This window comes from Salmo trutta, chromosome 5 (genome assembly GCF_901001165.1).
Source record: "Salmo trutta chromosome 5, fSalTru1.1, whole genome shotgun sequence".
Taxonomy (NCBI): Eukaryota; Metazoa; Chordata; class Actinopteri; order Salmoniformes; family Salmonidae; genus Salmo; species Salmo trutta.
Window position 1 is genome coordinate 46,091,125 of NC_042961.1, and position 27,004 is coordinate 46,118,128.

At 42.9% G+C, this 27,004-nt stretch overlaps 1 protein-coding gene across 7 annotated transcripts in view; it reads right to left on the minus strand.

The window, feature by feature from the left end:
* Nucleotides 1–1,160: 1,160 nt before the first annotated feature.
* LOC115194262 (multiple PDZ domain protein) overlaps nt 1,161–27,004 on the minus strand; it is a 70,960-nt gene continuing 45,116 nt past the window's right edge. For 4 of the 7 annotated variants that reach the window (XM_029753841.1, XM_029753836.1, XM_029753834.1 and 1 more), the window contains 26 exons: nt 26,887–26,982; nt 25,804–25,981; nt 25,456–25,566; nt 23,916–24,023; nt 22,953–23,015; nt 22,357–22,428; nt 21,472–21,628; nt 18,482–18,678; nt 18,124–18,215; nt 17,380–17,455; nt 17,095–17,175; nt 14,625–14,717; nt 14,216–14,290; nt 11,623–11,779; nt 10,938–11,086; nt 9,939–10,022; nt 8,454–8,647; nt 6,634–6,781; nt 6,222–6,308; nt 5,829–5,922; nt 5,645–5,685; nt 4,622–4,744; nt 2,451–2,555; nt 1,946–2,055; nt 1,709–1,832; nt 1,161–1,528 (listed from right to left, as the gene is read on the minus strand). In XM_029753841.1, the coding sequence (XP_029609701.1) occupies nt 1,382–1,528; nt 1,709–1,832; nt 1,946–2,055; nt 2,451–2,555; nt 4,622–4,744; nt 5,645–5,685; nt 5,829–5,922; nt 6,222–6,308; nt 6,634–6,781; nt 8,454–8,647; nt 9,939–10,022; nt 10,938–11,086; nt 11,623–11,779; nt 14,216–14,290; nt 14,625–14,717; nt 17,095–17,175; nt 17,380–17,455; nt 18,124–18,215; nt 18,482–18,678; nt 21,472–21,628; nt 22,357–22,428; nt 22,953–23,015; nt 23,916–24,023; nt 25,456–25,566; nt 25,804–25,981; nt 26,887–26,982 (2,962 nt within the window). In that variant the 3' untranslated portion in view covers nt 1,161–1,381. The remainder of the gene's footprint in view (nt 1,529–1,708; nt 1,833–1,945; nt 2,056–2,450; nt 2,556–4,621; nt 4,745–5,644; nt 5,686–5,828; nt 5,923–6,221; nt 6,309–6,633; nt 6,782–8,453; nt 8,648–9,938; nt 10,023–10,937; nt 11,087–11,622; nt 11,780–14,215; nt 14,291–14,624; nt 14,718–17,094; nt 17,176–17,379; nt 17,456–18,123; nt 18,216–18,481; nt 18,679–21,471; nt 21,629–22,356; nt 22,429–22,952; nt 23,016–23,915; nt 24,024–25,455; nt 25,567–25,803; nt 25,982–26,886; nt 26,983–27,004) is intronic. The other 3 variants (XM_029753837.1, XM_029753838.1, XM_029753840.1) reach the window with 3 other exon arrangements.

The window sequence follows — 27,004 nt, forward strand, 5'->3', positions numbered from 1 at the left end:
CCAGGTTGGAGACAGCTGAGATGGACCATATAAACTGGTTTCCTTCACCTACTATCATATTATGATAAAGTGACCAATAAATGACAAAAAAAAAAAAAAGGTAATACTTGAACGGTAAAATACTGTGAAACAATACTTCACATCTGCATTAGCAGAAGTACATTACGTCTCATACACACCCTCTCCTTTCCCTGAGTGTGTGACCACGTCCACACACTTAGATACTTTGTCTGTAGAACTTCTGACCAAGAAACCAAAGCTTTAAGATCATTTCACTTCTGAAAAGGTGGTTTGCGTCACAAACAAAACGTTATTCAAATGTTATTCAGTCTAGAGTCTAGACTTAAATACGACAGTGACTTCACTATAGAAGAGGATGGACAGCAGTTTACAGTAGCATAAGCTTTAAATAATGGTCTTATTCTACCAATATTTTTCACATATTGTTTAAAAGGGCTCTTAACCCTAAATATCATAATAACACAGTCCATGTCTGAGCATAGAAAACTAGAGTATAAAAGATCTGAGCCACATTGTCCAGTGAATATTTCAGTCTACCTGCAGTAGCTTTTTGTAAATACAAATAATATGGATCACAGTGTTTCTCAATACAAGATCAAAACAAGCTTACATGCTGACCACACTGCTCACGTCGCGTGTGTGAGCGTTGCAAAATAAATGTACACATACCTGTTATTCAATCAATGCACCCACCCTGCTTGCGCGCAACAGCTAGCGTCTGCGTAGCCAGGCGCTAAAATAGAAGTTGGTTCTATTTGTCAAGCTCAATGTGCTACAAGTCCTGCCTCTTTATCCTCATTGGCGTTTAGGAGCATATACCCACGTGGGTGATTGAAAGATAAACTGACGTCCACACTCCAGTCGGTTGTAGTAATGCACCGTAAAGTTGGTTGCCAACCGCCATATAAAGTCCATAGAAGAAAAAGAAGCCTGAAGAAAGGAGGAGAGATGACGAGAAACTAATTTGGTTTACCGTTTTATCTGTCGGAGTAGAGGACCTTGTGCACTTCAGGTAAAATAACAACCCGATGTTTATATCCCGGGACAAATTAACTAGCAACAGCAAGCTAGCTAGCTAAATTGCCATAAATGTTTAATGCTTTTCGACCTGTCCACAAATTAATATAATTGGTTCAGAGTTTGTTTTGATATTTTAACATGTGTGTCCTGATCGCTTCTGGTGTGGGTGAACAAAATCAACGTGCTCGCAACGGCGCACACGCGCATCCGGTTTGGTCAGCATGTTAGAGTTTAGGAATGGGTGTGTTCACATTTCAATACATGTACAGTATATTAGGATGTGTGTCTACACCAAGGTATGAGTCTTTGTCTATGCATGTAGGGTGAGGTGTGTGTGTGTCTAGGAGAGCACAGTGAGGGCAATTGTACCCTTGGTCCTCTTCAGGATGCCCACGGCCTCCTCGTGGGTGACCCCCTCCAGACTCTGTCCGTTAACAGCCATAATCTGATCCCCCCGCTTCAGACGCCCGTCCTCTGACGCTGCCCCCTGGAGAACAGACACGCCAGGTTACCACACAGGTTACCACACAGGTTACCACACAGGTTACCACAATTACAACTGTCGTAAATGTACATTCAAAAGGAATAGATTGAATCGATTTAACATATTAATACTGACTTGCTCTATTAAACATCATTCAGTGAAAAAAAGGAGATTTCCCCTAACCTTTCCAAACACGGTTTTCACATAAATGGGCAGGTCTCCATGTGGGCTTCCAAAGCCACCAACAATGCTGAAGCCCAGGCCATCTGGGCCCCTGGCCAGGGTAATGGTCTTATATTGAGGAGGTCTGTAGGACGGAGAGAAATGTTTCTCAGGCCCTGTACGGGTTTGACATAAACAACAGGTGTGTGTGTGTGTGTGTGTGTGTGTGTGTGTGTGTGTGTGTGAGCGCGTACATACCCCAGGTCGTCGTGGAAGATGCTAGTAGGAGTAAGGCTGGAGACTGAGAGTCCGGCAGCAGTTTGCTCCTGAGACGGGCCGGTCACTGTGGTATCACCCCCTGCTACCACCTGTTGGGTTTTGTTGTTGCAAAACAAATGATACATGAAAAGGTCATTTAGTTTAGTTTGTTCAGTTCAGTTCATTTTCGAGCACTGCAATAAAGAACAATTTCATCAGCAAGCACATAAAACAAAACAGGGCTTTATACTGTACACGCACAAGCTACCAATAATGCATAATATATCAATTAAGGTTAGCTCAATCTCCACAGTACGCACCCTTGGATTCAAGACTATACTCATCTTTTAGCAACAATGCATATACAACGTATATATGAAAACCTCTACTTCATCAGTATACCTGTATTCACACAATATGTGATGTACTGTAAATGCATTACTGCTAAAATACTAGTATAACCTTACTGTAGTTGGGAGAATGACGTTGATTCACTTTCACTGACCTGCAGCTCGATGGTGCCGGTGGCATTCTTCAGCAGGGTGACGGCCTGGCTGTGGCTCATACCCTCAGTAGCGGTCCCACAGATACTGACGATCATGTCACCGATCTGGAGGGGTCACAGAGAGGTCACAAGGTTAGAGGTTACAGCATGTGTTAACCCCTTGGTCACAATGTTTGTAATACCGGTACATTTGGGTTAGAGACAGCAACTAACACTAAATCAATCCCTTAATCGTTCCCTAACCGCATACTTCCTAGGCCCTTGTAGGCATATTCTAACAAAGATGTATTTAAGGCATTGTATTGTAAACTAACAAAGACGTATTTAAGGCATTGTATTGTAAACTAACAAATATGTATTTAAGGCATTGTATTGTAAACTAACAAATATGTATTTAAGGCATTGTATTGTAAACTAACAAATATGTATTTAAGGCATTGTATTGTAAACTAACAAAGACGTATTTAAGGCATTGTACAGTAAAGTAACAAATATGTATTTAAGGCATTGTATTGTAAACTAACAAAGACGTATTTAAGGCATTGTACTGTAAACTAACAAATATGTATTTAAGGCATTGTATTGTAAACTAACAAATATGTATTTAAGGCATTGTATTGTAAACTAACAAATATGTATTTAAGGCATTGTATTGTAAACTAACAAAGACGTATTTAAGGCATTGTACAGTAAAGTAACAAATATGTATTTAAGGCATTGTATTGTAAACTAACAAAGACGTATTTAAGGCATTGTATTGTAAACTAACAAATATGTATTTAAGGCATTGTACTGTAAACTAACAAAGACGTATTTAAGGCATTGTACTGTAAACTAACAAATATGTATTTAAGGCATTGTCTTTTATGCCACTAGCTATTATTATTACTACTATGTGTTTTACTTTTCTATTATTTCTCTATGTTCTTTCTCTCTGCATTGTTGGGAAGGGCCCTTGAGTAAGCATTTCACTGTTAGTCCACACCTAAAATGTGATTTGAAGGGGTTAGCGGAAGGAAGATAGTGGCTTGTGCTGAATATTGATCATGCATTACCGCTCATCAGCTGGCCTTCAGCCATTACCGCTCATCAGCTGGCCTTCAGCCATTACCGCTCATCAGCTGGCCTTCAGCCATTACCGCTCATCAGCTGGCCTTCAGCCATTACCGCTCATCAGCTGGCCTTCAGCCATTACCGCTCATCAGCTGGCCTTCAGCCATTACCGCTCATCAGCTGGCCTTCAGCCATTACCGCTCATCAGCTGGCCTTCAGCCATTACCGCTCATCAGCTGGCCTTCAGCCATTACCGCTCATCAGCTGGCCTTCAGCCAGGAATCATAAAGCAATATATTACAATAATACTGACTTAGTAATGATAAAATAAGAAAACTACTGATAAAGTTAATGTAGGCTATATCTAATGCAAGCAAACCATATCCAGTATTTCTAAACCACTGCTTTGTGTTTCGCCTGTTTTAGTTCACCCATTTCTTCTTGTTCTTTTGAAGGGATACCAACATAGATAATCTATTCAAGACATCCACACAGTCCCTCTATTCTGTTACATTTTATGGGCTCAGTGCAGTATAACTAGATTTATGGTCTCCTATGGCTTACTGCGCTACTATTGTCTGCTGCCAGTCTGTCTGTGGGGGCTACAATGGTCAGTTTGTCTGTCCTTCTGCAGGAGGCCATAGGTCATCGCTTTCAGCTGTAAAGGCCCTCGACACTAATAGAACCAACCTACGTGATGACTTGAGACTGACTACAGGCAGTATTTAGACTTGAGATGAAATTTTTAAGCAAAGATTGACCAGAGTTACGTGCACAAATCTGAATAGCCCACTGTCCAAAATGAACCAGCCACAAATAAAGGAGGAATACACTTACTGTAAGTGTAAATATTCTAAAGTTGACTTAAACCTGACGTTTGTGCTCGCATTTGGTGAATTTGTATGAACTTTCATCGATACGTTAAAACTCCTTGCTGTTTAATTATTTGTAGCTCAAAACGAATCTCTTTCTCTCGTTTGGGTGAACATTTAGTGAATAGATTCCATGTGATTAGCGGAGTCTGACTTTCCTTGAGGGTCCTTGAAGTCAACAAACATCGCCCACATAACCCATATTCTCTTGATCAGGTCCCTACAGCTGCTGCTGTATCAACCCACCATGAGTTTGTGTGTCTGGGCAGCGAGACCGGTAGGGTTCATCATGGCGATGAAGATAGGCACATCGCCCAGGGGACTGCCCACTCCACCCGCAATACTGATGCCCAATGAATCAGTGACACCCTATGAGGAAAGACAACCAATTACAAAAGTACTTCAAAATCACTATAATCACTAACCAGTAAGTTACCTCACAAAGACAAATAAAATACATATTTAAATAGTGTAAAGTAGTTGGAGCCATGGGGGGGGATTCTAAGCTGACATGTGGAATTATTATAAGATGGTCATACTATGGGTAATTTAGCTATTTGATTTGGAATTTTGGGACCCCTTTAGGTATCAAAACAATAGAAAAAGTTACTTGATAAAATATTTAATTTGGCCTTTACTACTATAGCCCTGAGAAACACACTGAATAAAACATTCAGAAATGCCCAAAAAAAGAGTCCAAAAATAAATCATAACAAACAAAGTTTTGAAGTGTTTGTCCTATACCTATGAGATATAAGAAAGCTTAGGAAATATTTGTGGTTTTTTACACATTATTTAAACCTTTTTTGGGTAGGCACAAAACTACCTTCAAACTGTACTTTCATTCATTTCTGTAAACCGGTGCTGGTTACTGTCAGACGAGTCCACTGACACTTGTGGCGGTCATAGTGCAAAATGGAGACCACCTGTTCTGAGTCTCCCCTTTCCATAGTGGTCATAATTGTTTCTAGGTCAAACCGTTCGGACGCTACAGACGTTTTCGTGAGAAGACCAATTTTCGGGATGTCTCAATGTCTGACAAACAGCGCTCTAGCTCTGCAGATACGGAAGTGCGGCATTGGCGGATGGAGACGCATCCAATGTAAAAACAGATTCCTCTAGCTTAAACTGACAGATTTTGATGGGGATTTTTTTATTATGTGATTTAGATTGACACAATCGGCATGTTGCAGCAATCTTAATACAAGGACAAGCTAAAAACAGATTTGTTTATCGATATAATTATAAATATTATAAAAGAAAGCTGACCTTTGTGAATTCAACACTTCTGATCTCCTCTTGGTCCAGTGCTTTGTAAAAGAGTAAACAACAAGAGAAAACAAAAGTAAACAGCCAAAATGAATCAACACAAATGAGACCACGACATGACGGCTAGCTTTAGTTTTCCATACAGCTAGATGTTTATCAACTAAAAAGGTCTTAGACTCCTGACTTGTATGTTGTACGCTGTCACAGTCCATCTGGAGGCTACCAGAGGAGGCTGAAAGCGAGTGAGGGGTCACCTTGCAGCTGCCCGTTTCGCTCATCTACCCAAACACAAGGAAAGAGAAACGTGAATTGAATGACAAATTGCTTTCCTTTATCTGAACTCTATTTTGGGACTAAGGACTACCAATAGGATATAGAGGAAGGAAGAGAACTAGGGAGTATTCAGTGAGCTGAAATCTATTCAGATAGAACTGTAATGAATAGAGCTTACAGGGTGTCCCTATTCTACATGGGTCCTATCTGTTAGATGCATTTCTATCTGAACATTCTGTAACATTGCTCTCCTGAACAGGCCCCAGGATATAATTAAGGTTCAGAAAACGAAATGGCAGCTTACCTGACTGCTCTGTGAAAACCTTCTCTCAGAGTGGAAGGGTCCGGCTTTAAATCTGCCCACCTCCATCACTATGGGTCCCACACCACACTGCAAACACAAACATGTAAACATACAAACACATAAATAGGTTTTCAACTAAACAAACCATCCAAAGAAGAGATGCTAGTGATGTATTTCACACCAACCGGTCGGTAAAGAGCCAATACAACACTCATTATACATTTCCTTTTTAAATACATAAATTATCGATCCACATCAACAATTTTAATTTGAGACAACAAAAACCCAGCCTAGTCCCAAATCTGTTACTGCTGTATAGCCAAAGCCTGTGGTCATATATCAAGACGGCACCAACAGATCTGGGACCAGGCTTTATTTGACCCAGCTTCCTATGGTTCCGTCATAGGTTCACCTTCAGCAGTGCAGCCACTGACTCCTGGGTGGCGTTTCTGACATCCTCCTTGTTGACGGAGAGGATCTGGTCTCCCTGCATCAGCCTCCCGTCAATCTCCACCACGCCCCCTTTCACTATGTCCGACACAAACACCCCTGTGTCGTTCCTGTTGGGGATAGAAACAACATACGAGTTAACCAGGGTTTATGTTGCGTTAGTGTGAGTGCTTGGTCTCTGCGCATGTGTCTGTCATTTGCGTGTGAGCATTTTGCAGTTAGAATTTGATAGCAAATCAAATGATGTATTTTAAGTGTAGCTTTTTTTGTGTTGTTCTAAAATGTTGTATTTAACTAATAGGCTCTCTCTAAGGACAATAAGGTATCTATCAATCTATCTAACAATCTATTAGGTAAGAAAGCTAATCAAATGCCCGCCTCCTGCTGTGGTTCAGGATCTATAGATGTCTTAAGGAAAAGCAGGTTCCAAAGCAGGTAGGATGACCGAAATCCAGGGTATATCTACCTTGGTGTATGTGGGACTTATCTATACATCTATCTACTAGGGCAAGGGCTGGGTATCTTTGGGATTTTTTTTCTTTTCCGATACCGGTTCCCGTTCAGACTCTTCAATTCGGTACCGGTTCTAGAAGGTTTCCTTTTTCGTTTCCTATGTTGAATGAAGAACACATTTACATCTTTAAATTCCTAATCTTCCTCATTATATTCTCTTCATTTTCTTACTAGAACAAGTGTATATTAAAACAAGTGTTGGCTCCCCCCCTGTCACCATTGATTTAACTCGTTTCTTAGCAAGTATAGCAACTAGTCAATGCAATGGCCAATGTTAATCACTGAGATGGGAAAGGTCAAACATCTTGACCCCCAATGCTAAATAACCTGTGGCCTGCACACACACCACACAATCCCCGTCATCGCTGCAGGCCTGACTCCTCAGATGTCTAATTGGCTCAGGCAAACAGGAGATGCATGTTACACACACACACACACACACACACGCACTGGTGGTTGCCTGAGGTTTCTCTGCTGGGGCCATTCCTGTGCTGTCTGTCTCCAGTGAGTTAGGGCTAGAGGTCACACATCTCTGACACCATGTGTTGAGAGACCCTCAAGGCGTGTGTTGTTATCTACTGGGATAACACACTGAGGATGGCTCAGCATGACCTTATATGAGTCTGAATGAGTCAACACATTATTTAAACTATGTCCAATAATCTAATTGTGGTCTAAATTAAAAAAAAAACAAGATAAGTTGATTACTTGAATCAAGTGTATTAGTGCTGGGCTGGAACAAAAATGTCCCCCCCCCGTGAATGGGACTAAGAACCATTGCTCTAGAGGCGCTAGTAGGGTCTTAGTTCATCTCTGATGGGTTGCTGCTCCCCCTATGGACATCCCCTCTGGGACATCCTCACCCCGCATGGACATTTACCCTGCTCCCACCCCCAATGGAATTTATCATTGTTACAGTTGTAAATATGTATATATTAACATCATTTTTTTTTATTGTTTCATTCACTTCTCTTTTTGACCTGCGCTGTTGGAGCGCCAAGCTTAAGAATGTCACTGTACCCTGCAATTACATCTGCGACCCTGTGCATGTGACAAATAAACTCATCTAATCATCCTAGCGAAAGAAAGCTTCTCTCCAACATCTTTACACTGTGTAGATTTTATGACATCCCTGTTTATGGTGTACATTTGAGGACATACAAATGTACGTTGTACATTTTAGGACATCCCCGTTCACGATGTATATTTTAAGCCACCCCTTAAATGTTGTCAGTCAAACGTCCCTATAAGACTTATAGGTTCGAGTACCTCCTCCCCACAATGCTGAGGCCCAGGCCCTGGCCGGGCTTCTTGTTCAGCTCCACGGTAAAGGCATCCCAGAGGTCCTCCTCCTTGTACTGGGCCTCATCCCTGAACACGCTCAGACGCACCCGCTGAGGGGTCTGCCGTAGCACGTTGATAGCTTCGTCGTGAGTGGCCACGCGCAGGTCAATGCCATTCACCTACGGAGATGGGGAGGGAGGGAGATTAGTGGGGGAGAGAGAGATGAGAGGAAGGGATAGTGAGAGAGAGCAAGAGAGTGCGAGAGAAACAAACAGATTTGTCAATATAAAATGTGGCAGCAAGGGTACAATGGATAGCATGTTATATTGTTCCTATGTATAGAAACACTGTAGGCCAGAACACACTGACAAACATGAATATTGGTGAAGAACGTGAATAATGTAACATACACAGTCAACAGCTAGCATACATGTCTGAGGGTGGGCCTATACTTTAGTATAATTATACTTATATTTTGAAAATCTTTTCTGGTAATAACACCACAATGTACTTAGTTTAGAGCTGAGAACGGCAACCTATTTTAAAGTGATGCTAGAGGTTTTGTACAATTTCAGCCAGTAGTGTTGAAAGTAGCACACACGAGCCAAAACGGGTCCCCGAAAATTGTGCACAACATCATCCATTCGTATTATATGTTACGTCCTGCAAATGATTATTTTTTTTAAATCCTGCAATTCGTATGATATGTTACGAATTCCTATGTGAACAATATGTTCAGAATTTGTAAGTGCTTAAGATCCCGTTCAACCTCTTTAAGGGTCCATATCAAGGGGATATAGCCCATTAGCGCTAGCATAGCCATGTATGGCTTTTCTCACAGCAAACTGAAATGGGTCGCTAATGACGTTGGTTCTGCTTGAGCCACAGAATGGGTGGCCACTCTCTCACCCTCCCCCTGACCCTATCATGAGCAGTATGAATACTACTGCTTAGCTGGGGCAATTAAGTCATAAGAGTATGTGTATATGTGTTGGTGTGTGCGTGCGTGCATGTATTGAAAGGGGGTTAAGTGAGGTACTTCCAGCCCCATTGACTGAGTTGCCATGACAAACAGCCTCAGTCCCACCCCTAGTCTATAACAAAGCAAAGGGCAAAAGGGTGGCTGTCAGAGAGTTAAGCTGACTATTAAGATGTCATTCTATATATGACGTCATCTATACATATAATGACCATATATACCATTCATTGTCTATGTTTCTATAATTTTAGATGTAACATATGATTCAAGTGCAATTAAAAGTGCATAGAATTCAGATTCTATGAACCAAATCCTATCTTAAGAGGCACTTAGTGATATGAATGCAGTGTTATACTAGAGTGTGAAATATGTGCCTATATGATCTAGGATCAGTTTAGCCTTTTATATCATGAGGAATATGATTACAGGGATAGGAAAGAGGGTGGAACTGATCCTAAATTATGAATATAGGCCCTGTTACATTCCATTACCTCCAGGATCTGGTCCCCAGCCCAAAGTCTCCCATCCTTGGAGGCAGCTCCCTCCTCATAGACCTCGTGAATGATGATGGTCCCCTAGAGAAAGAGAAGAGAAAGAAGTGTGAGAAAGGGGGGAAAACAACTGATGAAATACTAGAGGTGTGTGGCACGGTAGGAGGGAACAGGGAAAAGAGAGAAGGAAAAATAGAAGACGGAGGGAGGAACCAAGGTGAAACAGAGAAATTGTCATTTTATTCTCTTCATTTCTCTATTTGACTATGTGAAGGAGTTCAGGAATACATGAGAGATTAGAGACAGAGTGGAACAGGTTGACACTAGCTAGAGTCTGTGTGTGTAGGTGTCTAGGGGGGGGGGGGGCTCATTCTCAGGTCAAGGGTCACATTCCAGGATATTGTCTCCTGTGGTTGAGGACTGACTGAGCATATGGGGGGAGAGGAGGAGCGGGGTGTGTGCGTGTGTGACAGACTGCATTATTTCCTATATTCCTTTGCCATTCCACTGCCTCCACAGCTATTTCAGACCTGGGATAATACTACCAGCTCTAAAAGCACACAGAACCAAAGACTTCTAAGTGGGTGGCATATCTTTTAAGTTTGTATCATTGTGTAAGTAGTAGTAGGAATTGGTCTTCTCATAATGTTAGTGGTTGAACTTTTACTTGTTTCTTATGTATTGTTATAAAATATAGAATTGGACAAAAACCCAGTGTAAATTCTGATTTAAAGCTGCAGATAAATCTATGGAAAACTATGTAAAACTAACCCAGATTCTTTGTCAGTATCTGTCAGTTCGGAATCTGTTAATTGGGATCCGACAACCGTTCTGTCATAGATTATTCAAAAATACAAGTTTTGTTATTATTCTACAATACAAGGGGACACTTCAAAAACCCACAGTCATCACAGAGCCACCCCCGGCATCACAGAGCCACCCCCGGCATCACAGAGCCACCCCCGGCATCACAGAGCCACCCCCGACACTCTGACCTACCAATAGAGTGTCACAGCCCCCCACGATGCTGAGGCCCAGGCCCGTGTGGCCTTTGGAGATGTCTATGGTGGTCTCACAGCCGGGGATGATGGGACAGGTCACAGGGTCAGAGGAGGCCAGAGTGCCAGGGGTGGACGAGCGACTTGAGCCTGATGAGAGAGTGGGAAATTGAGATGAAAGTATTGAAGAAATGTTTTCATTCTAGCCTGGTCCCAGATCTTTTTGCTTTTAGCCAATTCCTCAGATTATTATTGGCATGCTATTCAACATAAGGCAATGACAAAAAATATTCAGAGGAGTTGGCTAAAGCACCAGGCTAAAATCAGACTAGAATATATTCAGTCACTGTAAAACTAGAGGCTATATTAATACTATATTTGGATACTGTATCTGTTTCATTCTACATTGTGTAAATCTGCAGAAACTTATTGACTAACAATCACAGACATGATTGGTTTGCCAAGTGATTGGTATTGATGTTTGGGGCACTTGCCCTATAAGCATATCACTCTGCTCTACCTAACTGAGTGAATCATACTTGGTTCAGATTTTGAGTTATAACTAGCACCAATATCTAAGTTATGTAAAAAAAAATCTTCAGCTAAGTTGTTTACGTTCAATAAACCCAAATGCTAATGATGTACGGCATGTCCTCCTGTCAACACATGACAAGCTGTTTACTCACTCCTGATTGGCTCTGACTCAGGCTGGCCCAGGTTAGCCATGTAGATGCTAGGGATGATGGTGGCCTGATCAGTGTAGTAGGGAGGGAGGGGCAATGACTCATTCGTGCAGATTGTCAACTTCACTGAGCCTTTGGCGTTCCCCAGTAGAGAGTGGACCTGAAACGTAGGGAAGAAAATACACAATTGCATAGTCCCCAACAGATGGTCTATCAGAGATGGGCAGTACTTCTGTTACATGTATTTGAAATATGTATTTGAATTATTCCTGAATATTTTGTAATTTGAATTACACTGGGCTGAATATACTCCAATGCATTTTGTATTTTCAAAACACAAAATACCTTTCTATACCATTTTTTTTAAATAGCGGTTTACAGTTTGCAGTTACCCTTTAACCCTGCATTGGTATCAGAAGTCTGATCGCACTATGGTGTGATAAAAGAGTCTGCGAAATGAAGTAAACATTAATATATATGTAAACAATTGCAAAGCATGCTGAGTATTATTCTAATGAGCTCAGCCACAAAACAATACCCAGTGTGCTTTGCAGCTAATTTTGGCATGTTCATTTTCACATATACATTTAGGTCATTTAGCACACACAGAATGACTTGCTTAACTAAGTTAGTTAAACACAACATACAGTGCCTTGCGAAAGTATTCGGCCCCCTTGAACTTTGACCTTTTGCCACATTTCAGGCTTCAAACATAAAGATATAAAACTGTATTTTTTTGTGAAGAATCAACAACAAGTGGGACACAATCATGAAGTGGAACAAAATTTATTGGATATTTCAAACTTTTTTAACAAATAAAAAACTGAAAAATTGGGCGTGCAAAATTATTCAGCCCCCTTAAGTTAATACTTTGTAGTGCCACCTTTTGCTGCGATTACAGCTGTAAGTCGCTTGGGGTATGTCTCTATCAGTTTTGCACATCGAGAGACTGACATTTTTGCCCATTCCTCCTTGCAAAACAGCTCGAGCTCAGTGAGGTTGGATGGAGAGCGTTTGTGAACAGCAGTTTTCAGTTCTTTCCACAGATTCTCGATTGGATTCAGGTCTGGACTTTGACTTGGCCATTCTAACACCTGGATATGTTTATTTGTGAACCATTCCATTGTAGATTTTGCTTTATGTTTTGGATCATTGTCTTGTTGGAAGACAAATCTCCGTCCCAGTCTCAGGTCTTTTGCAGACTCCATCAGGTTTTCTTCCAGAATGGTCCTGTATTTGGCTCCATCCATCTTCCCATCAATTTTAACCATCTTCCCTGCCCCTGCTGAAGAAAAGCAGGCCCAAACCATGATGCTGCCACCGCCATGTTTGACAGTGGGGATGGTGTGTTCAGGGTGATGAGCTGTGTTGCTTTTACGCCAAACATAACGTTTTGCATTGTTGCCAAAAAGTTCGATTTTGGTTTCATCTGACCAGACCACCTTCTTCCACATGTTTGGTGTGTCTCCCAGGTGGCTAGTGGCAAACTTTAAACGACACTTTTTATGGATATCTTTAAGAAATGGCTTTCTTCTTGCCACTCTTCCATAAAGGCCAGATTTGTGCAGTATACGACTGATTGTTGTCCTATGGACAGAGTCTCCCAACTCAGCTGTAGATCTCTGCAGTTCATCCAGAGTGATCATGGGCCTCTTGGCTGCATCTCTGATCAGTCTTCTCCTTGTATGAGCTGAAAGTTTAGAGGGACGGCCGGGTCTTCGTAGATTTGCAGTGGTCTGATACTCCTTCCATTTCAATATTATCGCTTGCACAGTGCTCTTGGGATGTTTAAAGCTTGGGAAATCTTTTTGTATCCAAATCCGGCTTTAAACTTCTCCACAACAGTATCTCGGACCTGCCTGGTGTGTTCCTTGTTCTTCATGATGCTCTCTGCGCTTTAAACGGACCTCTGAGACTATCACAGAGCAGGTGCATTTATACGGAGACTTGATTACACACAGGTGGATTCTATTTATCATCATTAGTCATTTAGGTCAACATTGGATCATTCAAAGATCCTCACTGAACTTCTGGAGAGAGTTTGCTGCACTGAAAGTAAAGGAGCTGAATAATTTTGCACGGCCAATTTTTCAGTTTTTTATTTGTTAAAAAAGTTTGAAATATCCAATACATTTCGTTCCACTTCATAATTGTTTCCCACTTGTTGTTGATTCTTCACAAAAAATTACAGTTTTATATCTTTATGTTTGAAGCCTGAAATGTGGCAAAAGGTCGAAAAGTTCAAGGGGGCCGAATACTTTCGCAAGGCACTGTATCACAGTCAGAGCAAGTAACACGTTTTTGTAACGGTTACTGAGAATGTTGTTGCTGTTCGGGCCAGCTGCAAATGTATTATTGTATTTTAATACAAGTTTATTTTGATATATTGATCTTTATGGTATTTTGCATATGTATTCAGTATATTTTGCCCATCCCTGTGGTCTATAAATGTTAAACTATGTAAAATGCATGTATATGTAACAATAAAAATTTGAAAATAAAGTAATAAAATAAACACTCAACAAACTAATCAAATTACTATCCATTAACCCTGGCCGTAGGGTGTGTCTAAAATGGCTGCAGAGGCAGATCTTACCCTCTCCACAGTGTAGCCCACCACTGGTTCATCCTCCACAGCCAGGAGTTTATCTCCAGATTTGATGCTGCCGTCCTGCATAGAGTAATACAGGACTGGTGTTAGAGAAAGTTTTTAATCTTAAAATATATCCATCCAATTAGCATAACATGTAGGATGTCCAATATTATTTTCTGTCCAGCATTGTTCTTTAAAACGGCTCCTGGACAGCTACAGGGTGTGCATGCTTTTGTTCCAACCCAGCACTTTATTGATTGAACTAATCAAGGTCCTCTTAGTTTTATCAGGTGTGTTAGCGCTAGGCTGGAACAAAAGTCTGCTGACCTTGTGGGTCCCCAGGACCAGGATTGAAGAACAGTGCTACAGAGGACACCTGTTTGAATCAGGAGAGTAAGACAGAGTGACATACCTTTCCTGCTGGTCCTTTTTCAGTTATACTCTGAATCACCACCCCGTTCTTGGGGTCTTCCTCACCGAAAGTGATGCCGAATCCACCCTCCTCCTTGAGTTCAAAAGAGATAATGTACTTGAATTTTCTTCAATACCTCCCTGTCAACCATAATTATAGACACAGTGAATCGTGCACAATGACACATTAAACATGAACAAAGCGAGCCATTGATAACCAGAAACGTCACAATGCAAGAACGATTTGTTTTGTAAATTGTGAGGCAGTTTGGAACATTATGGTTCTAAAGTCAGCAAAAAAAGAAACGTCCCTTTTTCAGGACCCTCTCTTTCAAAGATAATTCATAAAAATCCAAATATCTTCACAGATCTTCATTGTAAAGGGTTTAAACACTGTTTTCCATGCTTCTTCAATGAACCATAAACAATTCATGAACATGCACCTGTGGAACGGTCGTTAAGACACTAACAGCTTAAAGACGGTAGGCAATTAAAGTCACTCTTTAGTGTCCTAGTTATGAAAACCTAGGACACTAAAGAGGCCTTTCTACTGACTCTGAAAAACACCAAATGAAAGATGCCCAGGGTCCCTGCTCATCTGCGTGAACGTGCCTTAGGCATACTGCAAGGAGGCATGACTGCAGATGTGGCCAGGGAAATAAATTGCAATGTCCGTACTGTGAGAAGCCTAAGACAGCACAACAGGGAGACAGGATGGACAGCTGATCGTCCTCACAGTGACAGACCACGTGTATCAACACCTGCACAGGATCGGTACATACGAACATCACACCTGCGGGACAGGTACAGGATGGCAACAACAACTGCCCGAGTTACACCAGGAACGCACAATCCCTCCATCAGTGCTCAGACTGTCCGCAATAGGCTGAGAGAGGCTGGACTGAGGGCTTGTAGGCCTGTTGTAAGGCAGGTCCTCACCAGACATCACCGGCAACAATGTTGCCTATGGGCACAAACCCACCGTCGCTGGACCAGACAGGACTGGCAAAAAGTGCTCTTCACTGACGACTCACGGTTTTGTCTCACCAGGGGTGATGGTCGGATTTGCGTTTATCGTCGAAGGAATGAGCGTTACACCGAGGTCTGTACTCTGGAGCGGGATCGATTTGGAGGTGGAGGGTCCGTCATGGTTTGGGGCGGTGTGTCACAGCATCATCAGCACTTTTGCCAGTCCTGTCTGCGTTCCTGGTGTAACTCGGACAGTTGTTGTTGCCATCCTGTACCTGTCCCGCAGGTGTGATGTTCGGATGTACCGATCCTGTGCAGATGTTGTTTTTCAGAGTCAGTAGAAAGGCCTCTTTAGTGTCCTAAGCTTTCATAACTGTAACCTTAATTGCCTACCGTCTGTAAGCTGTTAGCGTCTTAACGACCGTTTCCCAGGTGCATGTTCATTCATTCTTTATGGTTCATTGAACAAGCATGGGAAACAGTGTTTAAACCCTTTACAATGATCTGTGAAAATATTAACATTTTTACGAATTATCTTTGAAAGAGAGGGTCCTGAAAAAGGTACGTTTCTTTTTTTGCTGAGTTCACACACACACACACACACACACACACACACACACACACACACACACACACACACACACACACACACACACACACACACACACACACACACACACACACACACACACAATATACTAGATATACTTAAAATGACTAAAACCAAATCGAAATTGTGTAGAGATGATAATGGACCTACATTCATACAGTTTCTTGACTGTGTCCAGCTTGCTAATAATCACTTAAATTAAAGCTAGACAGTCAGGGAGCATCAAAAAAAAAAGATTGCTAGGGGACTATCTTCAGGCTAATTTTGACAGCAAGGAAATAATCAATTTTCATTACGTCCCGCTGGACCTCATTGAAGACCGAATGCGGCCCCCGGGGCAATATAGAAACAGGGTGGTACTATCTGAACTTGGCCAATAAGATACACTCATTTTAGTTTTCCATTGCAAAACGGTTTGCTAGGGTGTGCCCTAATGAACACGACCCAGTTCTACTCAGCATCTTGAAACGGCATGATCTGTTGTTCCTGGGGACTGAGAGGATGTAACAGAAAAGTATGTGTCTGGTATGTGCCCATACCAGATGTTGACTTCATACCGTGATCCTCTAATAGACTATTATATAATAAACCATGTGGACAGACAACTAGGCTGAGACTCCCATCCAGGTGTTTGGCTTGTCAGAAGACCCATTAAACTAGAATAGGTTCACATCCTCTTTAGCCTCTCTGTCCATCCTGCTCTCTCTCAGTCCCTAGGGTAGATTACTGTCCTCCCTCTCTCATTTTCTTCCCTCCCTCTTGTAGCAGCCTAGTCAATTAGAATAGAGAATAGTCTCCTTTTTTCCCTATTTCCCTCCCTCTCCCCATGAAGCGGTCTGAGCCTATGTTAACTAATAGCAGAGCAGCATGGGAGAGTCTCAAGGTAACTCACCTTCGGTAGAATGACGTGCCGCACATACTTGAACATGTCGACATCGATCGCCGAGGGTGCAATGGAAGTACATGTTTCTAGCTGTGAGAAAATGATTAATAAGAGATTGAAAGAGTAGAACATAGAGCCTTTTCAGTCATTGAGCTGCTTCATACCCCTAAGGCCTTTTTCAATCAGAGAACCAAGCTACCGAGACAGGATTACAGGGAGACAGTGTGTGAATATGTGTCTGTGTTCCTGTGTGAGAAGGGAAATATCATGTGTGTGTGCATGTGGCATGTTTACCTCTGTCTGGGGCTCCAGGGTGTCTCCATGTTCCCTCACTGGTCCTACAGCCATCTGGTTCAGAGCATCTGTGTTCCTGTCCACCAGTCATAACTCAAGAGTAAATCACTAGTCACTGCTTCAGGACACATCTTTCTGTCTGTCTGAGAGCCATAGCTCATGAGTTGGTCGCAAATGGAACCCTATTCCCTACGCAGTGCACTACTTTGGTCAGAAATAGTGAACAATGTAGGGAATAGGGTGCCATTTGGGATGTATCCCGAGTCTGTGAACCACACAGTCTAATTGAGGCTGTCAGTTGAGTTAAGTAGTGTGTGTTCCTGCCTGCCTTATTTTGGTCAGATTTCTTTTGGCCTGTCATAAGTAGCTGGGCCGTTGGTTTTCCATGATCATGTGACCTTACCAGGAATAACGCAGGATACAATGGAAGGAGACATCTTGGAGTATGTGTTGCCTGTCTGCACTGATATCAGTTTAGATCAGTCTTTTGTAACACCACAGCTCCCTCTACTGGGCTTTGTATGGTGATGTTATTAGGCTTAAACTAGTCCTCTAATACTGAAGGGGCTCAGCTACAGAATCTGTATTTTTTTTTTTGTCATTGCAAAGAATTGGGATGAGTGATTATATTGTTTTATGCAAGGCAGAAACGAGTTGAACTTGGTGGTTCAGTTGAAAATATACTTGGTGGGGGATGGGAATAAAGACGGGTGATATATTTCCTTGGTTCTTCAAGTACACTACCTGATGAAAATGATCTTGATCTTCGACGGAGCGCTTTTGATGATGGAGGAGGCATTCTGGTGACTCCTCCCATACAAAATCTGCCCGTTGATCTGATAGGGTGCAGAAATTAACAATATGGAATTTGTTACTACTGTCTAACATACCGCATTATTCAATTCAGCAACTGGCATTTGTTTCGCTTCCTTCCTGCAAACCTTAGATAATATTGTGGAGATTGGATATGAAATCAGAGAGGAAAACCTAATCGAGACATAATGTGATTTAGTACATAATACCCAGTAGGCACCAACTCCTGGTTAAAAACCACCTATCTATAGCGTCGGTGACCACTAAGTTACTAATCCAAGTTCCTTACCTCCAACAGTTCATCCCCAACCACAATGCGACCATCTTTGCTGGCGGCGCCACAGGGGTCGATCCCGACCACAAACACGCTCAGGCGAGAGCGGTCGCGGTTGCCAGCCAGACTAAGGCCCAGGCCGGTCTTCCCCTTCTCCAGCTCAATCATGTGCAGCAGCCCCGGAAGGCTGCCGTAGCGCTGAATGATGCTCTCTGTAGAGAACAGTGGCTAGATTGAAAGGAGTCGAACCACTGAAACATCATACTGATGAATGTCAAATGATTGACTATATAACTGAATAGCTTCCTATGTAGTGTATGGCATAGATTTGAGCTGGATAGCTTTTCTTGACTTGCTATACTCATACAACCAAGCCATGAATGGAAATGAAACAACAGAAATCATAGTCAGTGGTTCTAAACTAAAGGATCACATCAAAATGCAAAGTCATACTCAACACATCTCACAATAGAGTCAAATATGTCATCGTTTCAACTTACAAAGAGACTGCCAAACCTAGGTTTGTATTGATCATGACAGAGAGACAGGCCTCTCTCTCTATCTCTGTGGAATGGCTTGTATTCAGAGGAGACCATGTTGTTCTGGGCTGTGTGCCACAGACTGTACTGTACCATCACTCCTGTACTAATCTCCCTGACTCACCTCATCAATCTGATCCCCACAGGGCACACACACACACCAGGGGCCCAGCAGGGACTATACTGTCCATAATCAGAAGAGCCTGAGGCCCCATCCAGAAACCACCCCTTGCCCTATCCCCTAGACACTGCATTTTGAATAATTGGATAGGTATACTATGATTGTGCTAGCCAAGTTCACTTGCCTTGGGAGCCTAGCAGCAAAACTTAGTGCTTGAAGTAGACTGAAATAGGTGCCTGTACCTATTTTGGGTGTTCCAGCCCAATTCATGCACTGGCAAGACAGATCAGGTCATGTTCAAAATGCAATGTGGAGGCCCTCTAGTGGCCACTAGGTGGTAGCACATGGGAGTAGGCAAGCTAAGAGGGAGCTGGCTGAATCCATGGAAACAAACCCTAGTGCCTACCCACTAGGCAGTGGTACTTCATGTTAATCTGAAAGGATTTGATAGGTTTAAACAATATGGTAGTAGCTGCACATTGCTCATGATGAATTTGTAAGACGTTCACCTATCATATATACTGCTCAAAAAATAAAGGGAACACTTAAACAACACATCCTAGATCTGAATGAAAGAAATAATCTTAAATACTTTTTTCTTTACATAGTTGAATGTGCTCACAACAAAATTACACAAAAACAATCAATGGAAATCCAATTTATCAACCCATGGAGGTCTGAATTTGGAGTCACACTCAAAATTAAAGTGGAAAACCACACTACAGCCTGATCCAACTTTGATGTAATGTCCTTAAAACAAGTCAAAATGAGGCTCAGTAGTGTGTGTGGCCTCCACGTGCCTGTATGACCTCCCTACAACGCCTGGGCATGCTCCTGATGAGGTGGCGGATGGTCTCCTGAGGGATCTCCTCCCAGACCTGGACTAAAGCATCCGCCAACTCCTGGACAGTCTGTGGTGCAACGTGGCGTTGATGGATGGAGCGAGACATGATGTCCCAGATGTGCTCAATTGGATTCAGGTCTGGGGAACGGGCGGGCCAGTCCATAGCATCAATGCCTTCCTCTTGCAGGAACTGCTGACACACTCCAGCCACATGAGGTCTAGCATTGTCTTGCATTAGGAGGAACCCAGGGTCAACCGCACCAGCATATGGTCTCACAAGGGGTCTGAGGATCTCATCTCGGTACCTAATGGCAGTCAGGCTACCTCTGGCGAGCACATGGAGGGCTGTGCGGCCCCCCAAAGAAATGCCACCCCACACCATGACTGACCCACCGCCAAACCGGTCATGCTGGAGGATGTTGCAGGCAGCAGAACGTTCTCCACGGCGTCTCCAGACTCTGTCACATCTGTCACATGTGCTCAGTGTGAACCTGCTTCATCTGTGAAGAGCACAGGGCGCCAGCGGCGAATTTGCCAATCTTGGTGTTCTCTGGCAAATGCCAAACGTCCTGCACGGTGTTGGGCTATAAGCACAACCCCCACCTGTGGACGTCGGGCCCTCATACCACCCTCATAGAGTCTGTTTCTGACCGTTTGAGCAGACACATGCACATTTGTGGCCTGCTGGAGGTCAATTTGCAGGGCTCTGGCAGTGCTCCTCCTGCTCCTCCTTGCACAAAGGCGGAGGTAGCGGTCCTGCTGCTGGGTTGTTACCCTCCTACGGCCTCCTCCACGTCTCCTGATGTACTGGCCTGTCTCCTGGTAGCGCCTCCATGCTCTGGACACTACGCTGACAGACACAGCAAACCTTCTTGCCACAGCTCGCATTGATGTGCCATCCTGGATGAGCTGCACTACCTGAGCCACTTGTGTGGGTTGTAGACTCCGTCTCATGCTACCACTAGAGTGAACGCACCGCCAGCATTCAAAAGTGACCAAAACATCAGCCAGGAAGCATAAGAACTGAGAAGTGGTCTGTGGTCACCACCTGCCGAACCACTCCTTTATTGGGGGTGTCTTGCTAATTGCCTATAATTTCCACCTGTTGTCTATTCCATTTGCACAACAGCATGTGAAATTTATTGTCAATCAGTGTTGCTTCCTAAGTGGACAGTTTGATTTCACAGAAGTGTGATTGACTTGGAGTTACATTGTGTTGTTTAAGTGTTCCCTATATTTTTTTGAGCAGTGTATATTCAGTTATATTCAAGTGCCTAGGGAGTAGGGGCTAGGAGTTGTTTCTGCACTGGCTCCATCCATGGTCTTGTTCATTGTATAATGATCCACAATAACAATATGAGAACCCAGATAACATAATTAGTTAGCCAACTTCGATCCAATGAGTGACCTTTCATGAAGAAGGAGGAAGTTGCCCTTATTGGTCGGTTAGGATTAAGGGGAGGGTAACTGTCCCTAGATCTGTTCATAGAGTCAAACTCACTCCAGCTGTAGCCAAACTCATCCTCGTCTTCCGCCTGGGCCTGTCTGTCGGGAATCTCTGTCAGGGTATCGGTGTCTGTCTCCCCGACGTGGGGAACCACGGGAAGGGAGAGGTGAGGAGTGATGGACGATGTCTTTCCCGCTTCCCTCTTTAGTGGCTGCCACATCACAGAAGTATCAGTACAATAGATTTGCAGTGTGGCAAAAAGGCAGATAATCATTTTGTTTCAGCGTAGCAGGTTTAGCTGACTACAACCTAAAGCCGTACTGTTGAGTCGGCAAAGTACGTTTTAGTCACTCATCTGCAGGTGGACATTTTCAAAATGGCGCCACCCTACTTTTTAGACATGTATTTTTAGTTTATATCACTAAACTGTTATTTGACTAAACTGCTGTAAGCAAAGCATTCCATTGATTCAAGTCAGCAGTAGTGTATTTTTAGATTAATATTCAAGACTGAGTTTAATAACAAAATGTTCCTTACTGATAGAATTCAATTCAACGATTGTCCATTTGATAACACATTCAAATGGACACTTACCTTATGAAACAAGTGCAACACAATCCAAGACAAAACTTGAATTATTTTGATCAATTTAGGCAAATTAAAATGCATTTTGATTCAGAATCAAAACATTGCATATTTTTGCATGAGATTAAAATGGGCAAGTTTCAATTTCGATATTTCAATGTTCTATTTGTAACCAACAAAACACAAAAAAAGAAAAAGATACTCAGATAGGTTTAGTGGAAATGTGTTAGGACATCATGTATGCACGTAAGGCCTGTCCAATATATGAGTCTCCACATATATTCCATAACACAACCATACGAGCATACACGGAAATAGAAGGGGAAAAGCACGACAACACAAAGACCCACAAACCTTAAACGGAGTAGGAGTGAAAGGGTTAGTTGGGGAGATGCGTAGGAATAGTCTACTGTGACTCTCAACCTCCTACAGAGAACAGAGAAGAGTCAGAGACTTTCAATGAGACAGACAACAAAGGACTAGGACATTGTGAAACTAAGGGCAGAAACTTCACTCCACCGCTATGATGGAGAGTGTGAGTGAAGTGCTAGGTCTACTAAAAATCTTAATTTGATAAACTAAATAAGATTTATCCCAGGTGTCTCAAACTCGATTCCTGAAGGGTCATGTGTATTCAGTCACACATTTGCTGGTCATGATGAGACATGAACTTGACAGGTGAATAGTATAATGTACATGGATGTAAATCATTTTGGCATGAAAAAGGTGTACACAAAGCCCTGCGGAAATTTAGGTTGAGACTTCTACGACAATACAACATCAAGTTACAGGCGTTGTCCCCTACGGTTACAAAACCAGGGCCCAAACACTTTCCTTTGGTTTCAGTACAGTGGAACCAATGGAATAGTCCCCAAAGTGCAAACGCTGTGCTAAATCCAGTGCAGCTCAAGTATTTGACATAGGTCTAAAGGTTGCATAGAGACACTGACCTTGTCACTATTGCGCCGTGCCATGGCCGCCGCTCTCTCCTCGTTGGTGTCCGTGGTTGAGGACTGTCGTGCACAAGAGGGACAGAAACATGAAAAATACACCGCTAGGCATTGCCATCAAATGTCATAATCAGCAACGGCTGAATTTACAACGGTGAGGCATCACACTCTATTTAATTGGTGAGGCTTGCATGGGACAAGTAAAAGCATCCAAATATATTAATAAAACGTTTGTTTGAACGTAACAGAAAAAATTGCCTGAGCGAAACTTCAAATGTTATTGTTTTTCTTCACGGGTTGTGGTTGGATTGGCTTGGCTACAACAGATTATGGATTGCCCTTGGTCAATGTGGGTACTGTATACACACTGGGAAAACTCCAATGATGATGTGTTCAGTGAGGTAGGCAGCCCGTTATCAATATTCCACCCAGGCCTGACCACCTCTCACCCAGGAGCTGATTTAATATATTTTGCCTGCCAACTAGAAACCACCACAGCAACATGCAGTGAACCTTGTGGTTTGGGGTACGTGACATACGAGCTATTGTGCTATTTTAGTTTTTCCTGTTCCTTTACTCTTCCTCAGTTCACAAAACGTTATGAGCCGGTATACCAGGCAGACACAATCTATTCCTGGACTCAAATGCACGTTCAATGGAGATTCTCCACTGAGCATGCTTTTGAGTTCATTAGTAGAATTAATCTGGGTCTGGGAAACTGGGCCAAAGAGAAAATATTCTATACAAAGAGTATATTATACACTGTAGGATTGAACCCACCACAAAAAAGCAAACATTGAGCAGCAAAAGAAAGCAGTCTACATGAAGGAAGATTGGACACTGGGTCGCAGGCACACGCGCACACACACACACACACACACACACACACACACACACACACACACACACACACACACACACACACACACACACACACACACACACACACACACACAGTCTAACCTGAAGCGGAGAGGCAGGAGATAATAAGCTGGCAGAGGTTTGATTAGTGGGTCGTGGGTTGGATCCGGGGTGGGTGTTTAGCCGCAGAAGAAAGGGTAGGGGCGCCTTCTAAAAGCAACACAGGGGATCGACAGCAAGTCAAGGATACAGAAGTGGAAGGAAATGAAATGTGGCGGCAGAGCCCTGACAAAAATGTTATCAGGTGTCCGGGAAAGAAGGGAATAGACAAGAAAATGTTCAAAAGGAAAAACTCCTCTGGAGTCAAATTATTCCAAAATGAGTGACTGGTAATGATGTCCTCAAGAAAATCTAATTGGAGCTCTTTCTTAGAACCAAACAATAAATGTTTTAGAGAATCCTCAACGCTGCTTTTGGATTATTCACCAGTGACACAGAAGAGTAGAAGACCTTCAAGGGGAACTGCTAAGAAGCATCATTACAATCTGTAGGTAGGTCCCAGTGGCACCATTTAAAAGAGCAAGAGCAATACATACCTGCCCGTAGCAGTTAACCTTTGTAGGATATAACGTTTGATCTCTTTTTTCCCTCTGGATGCACTCAGATTGCAATTTTTATTTGGGTCTCTTTTTGCACGTTTCTGTTGCATGCACATACAGTAGCCTATCAGAGAGTCTGAAAACTTCTGGATAGAGAGATAAAGCAACAGACTCTACTGATGTGCATAGAGAGAGATAGAGAGAGGAAGAAAGCAATACAAATAAACAGAGAGAGCGAGACAAAGCAAGAGACTACCTGGCACATGTGATAAGGCAAGCATTTTAAAGCGGTGCTGTATTTCTCTATGACTGGTGACGAAGCAGGGCTACAGTGGGACTCGGGCTGAGAAAGAGGTGCATGCTGGACTGGTTAGTTGAAGGTTACGGAAAATGTCTGGAAAGCTTCAACCATGCATGAAAATGAATGATTGTAAGTCGGACACCAAGATATGTTGGCTATTGCAAAGCTGGTAGCAATTTCAGTAGGATATTAGTTCCTCATGCTTTTGGAGCCTAATGGCGCTTTCAAACCCATGAAGAGGCAGAAAAAATACAGTCAGTCAAATGTTTTGAAGTTTCCGTTGAACTTTTAGTGAAATGAATCCTGACAAGGAGTCTATCAACGAATTCAATAATGAGTTATAGATAGCTACTGTAGTCTTTGTTGGATACAGGATGGTTAAGTAGCTTTTTGAAGTTAATTTTGTGTTAAATGGGATAATTAATGGTTTGAGATTAGGAAATAAAGTATTGTTGTTGAAAGACATTAGCCACTTAGCTAGCGTGCCAACACAGGTTGCTGGCGTGCCAACACAGGTTGCTGGCGTGCCAACACAGGGCGCTGGCGTGCCAACACAGGGCGCTGGCGTGCCAACACAGGGCGCTGGCGTGCCAACACAGGGCGCTGGCGTGCCAACACAGGGCGCTGGCGTGCCAACACAGGGCGCTGGCGTGCCAACACAGGGCGCTGGCGTGCCAACACAGGGCGCTAGCGTGCCAACACAGGGCGCTAGCGTGCCAACACAGGGAGCTAGAAGGCTCACCCTGGGCCTGTGGACAATACTCTGGACGAGGAACACTACAGGATTTCCTGCCCTGCGGATGGCCTCCACAGCCTGCTCGTGACTGGCATCTCTCAGGTCCACGCCATCCACCTGATACATTCCAAAGAAACAAACAAGTAATTAATAGGTTTTTAATGTGCAATAACTATTTAGCCATGTCAAAGCAAATACATTCTACTGTGAAATACAATTTTTTTAAAAACATTTTTACGGCCAGATGTGATACAGCCTGGATTTGAACCAGGGACTGTAGTGATGCCTAATGCACTGAGATGCAGTGCCTTTGACTGCTGCGCCACTCGGGAGCCCTAATATTGATGGGTGTACCTCAACAACCCTGTCTCCAGTCTTCAGGGTTCCGTTGCGGGCGGCGGGGCTGTCCTCCAGGATGTGTTTGATGAAGATGCCCCGCATCACCTCGCCGTTGCTGAGGCGACTGCCCATTCCTCTGCCCCCCACGATGCTGATGCCAAGGGACTTGCCAGCTTCTTTTTTGAGCTCCACCCTGAGAGAGACGACATGCATTATAAAATATATTTTAAAAAAGGGGGTTCTTTATTGTACCACTTCTTGGCCAACTCCTGTTCTGGGGTTCTAATTTAATTTATTTGCACACAATGTAAAAATAAGATGTGACATTGAAGGAAGGAAATGGCTTGTGTAAGAACCTATTGAATACAAATTCAGGAGAGAGCAACGTTACAGAAGGTTCAACAATTTAGATTGTAAATGATTATCTGTTGCATAAAATAAATGGGGCATTGTGTTGTGTCGGTAAATTAGGTAGATCTGATACGATTCTCTGTCTTTTAGATTAGGGAACTGTGTCAGGTGGCTCCATTTCTATTTGTGACATTCTAAACGTTGCAGCCCATTGAATTAGCCTCAGCTACTAATAATCCTGGAGGGCCACAGTGTTTGCTGATTTCCTCTTGATTGTCATTGATTGGACGGAGAGTGTCACACACTTGCGTTCCCTCGCCTAAATCAGTCACTGATTAGAATCAGCACAGTGCAGAGCACCTCTCGAGGACAGGAGGTAAGGATACCGGTTTTGAACAATATTACTACCACAAAGCAGAACACAGACAGTGGGTAGTATGTGTGCAGTTCCAAAGTGGTATAACTAATGCCATGAACCTTGGCTTGACGTCCAAATCAGTGCTTATTGCTTATTTACCCAATCAGATTTTTTCCCCCTTAACATTAGAGTTGGAAAGAGGGTATGTCCCCTATCTTTGCCATGATAAATGCTTAAAATGAGCTCTTAGGAAGTCCCATCCAGTTGACTACTTTAAAACAGTGAAAGCCTTCAATGGCGCTGCCCATGCTAAAACAGGCTTTGTGGAAAGGTCACCCTCTATCCACCTCTATGTTCTGGACCAAGCCAAAGTCAAACGTCCTACTCACTTCCTGGGCTGGTTCCAGTTACTGAAGGTGGCACTCTGTAGCTCACTCTCCTCTCCCTCTCCATCCTCCCGCTCTGGGAGTTCTGGGATTTCTCTTCTGCAAAGAGACAAACAGAAAA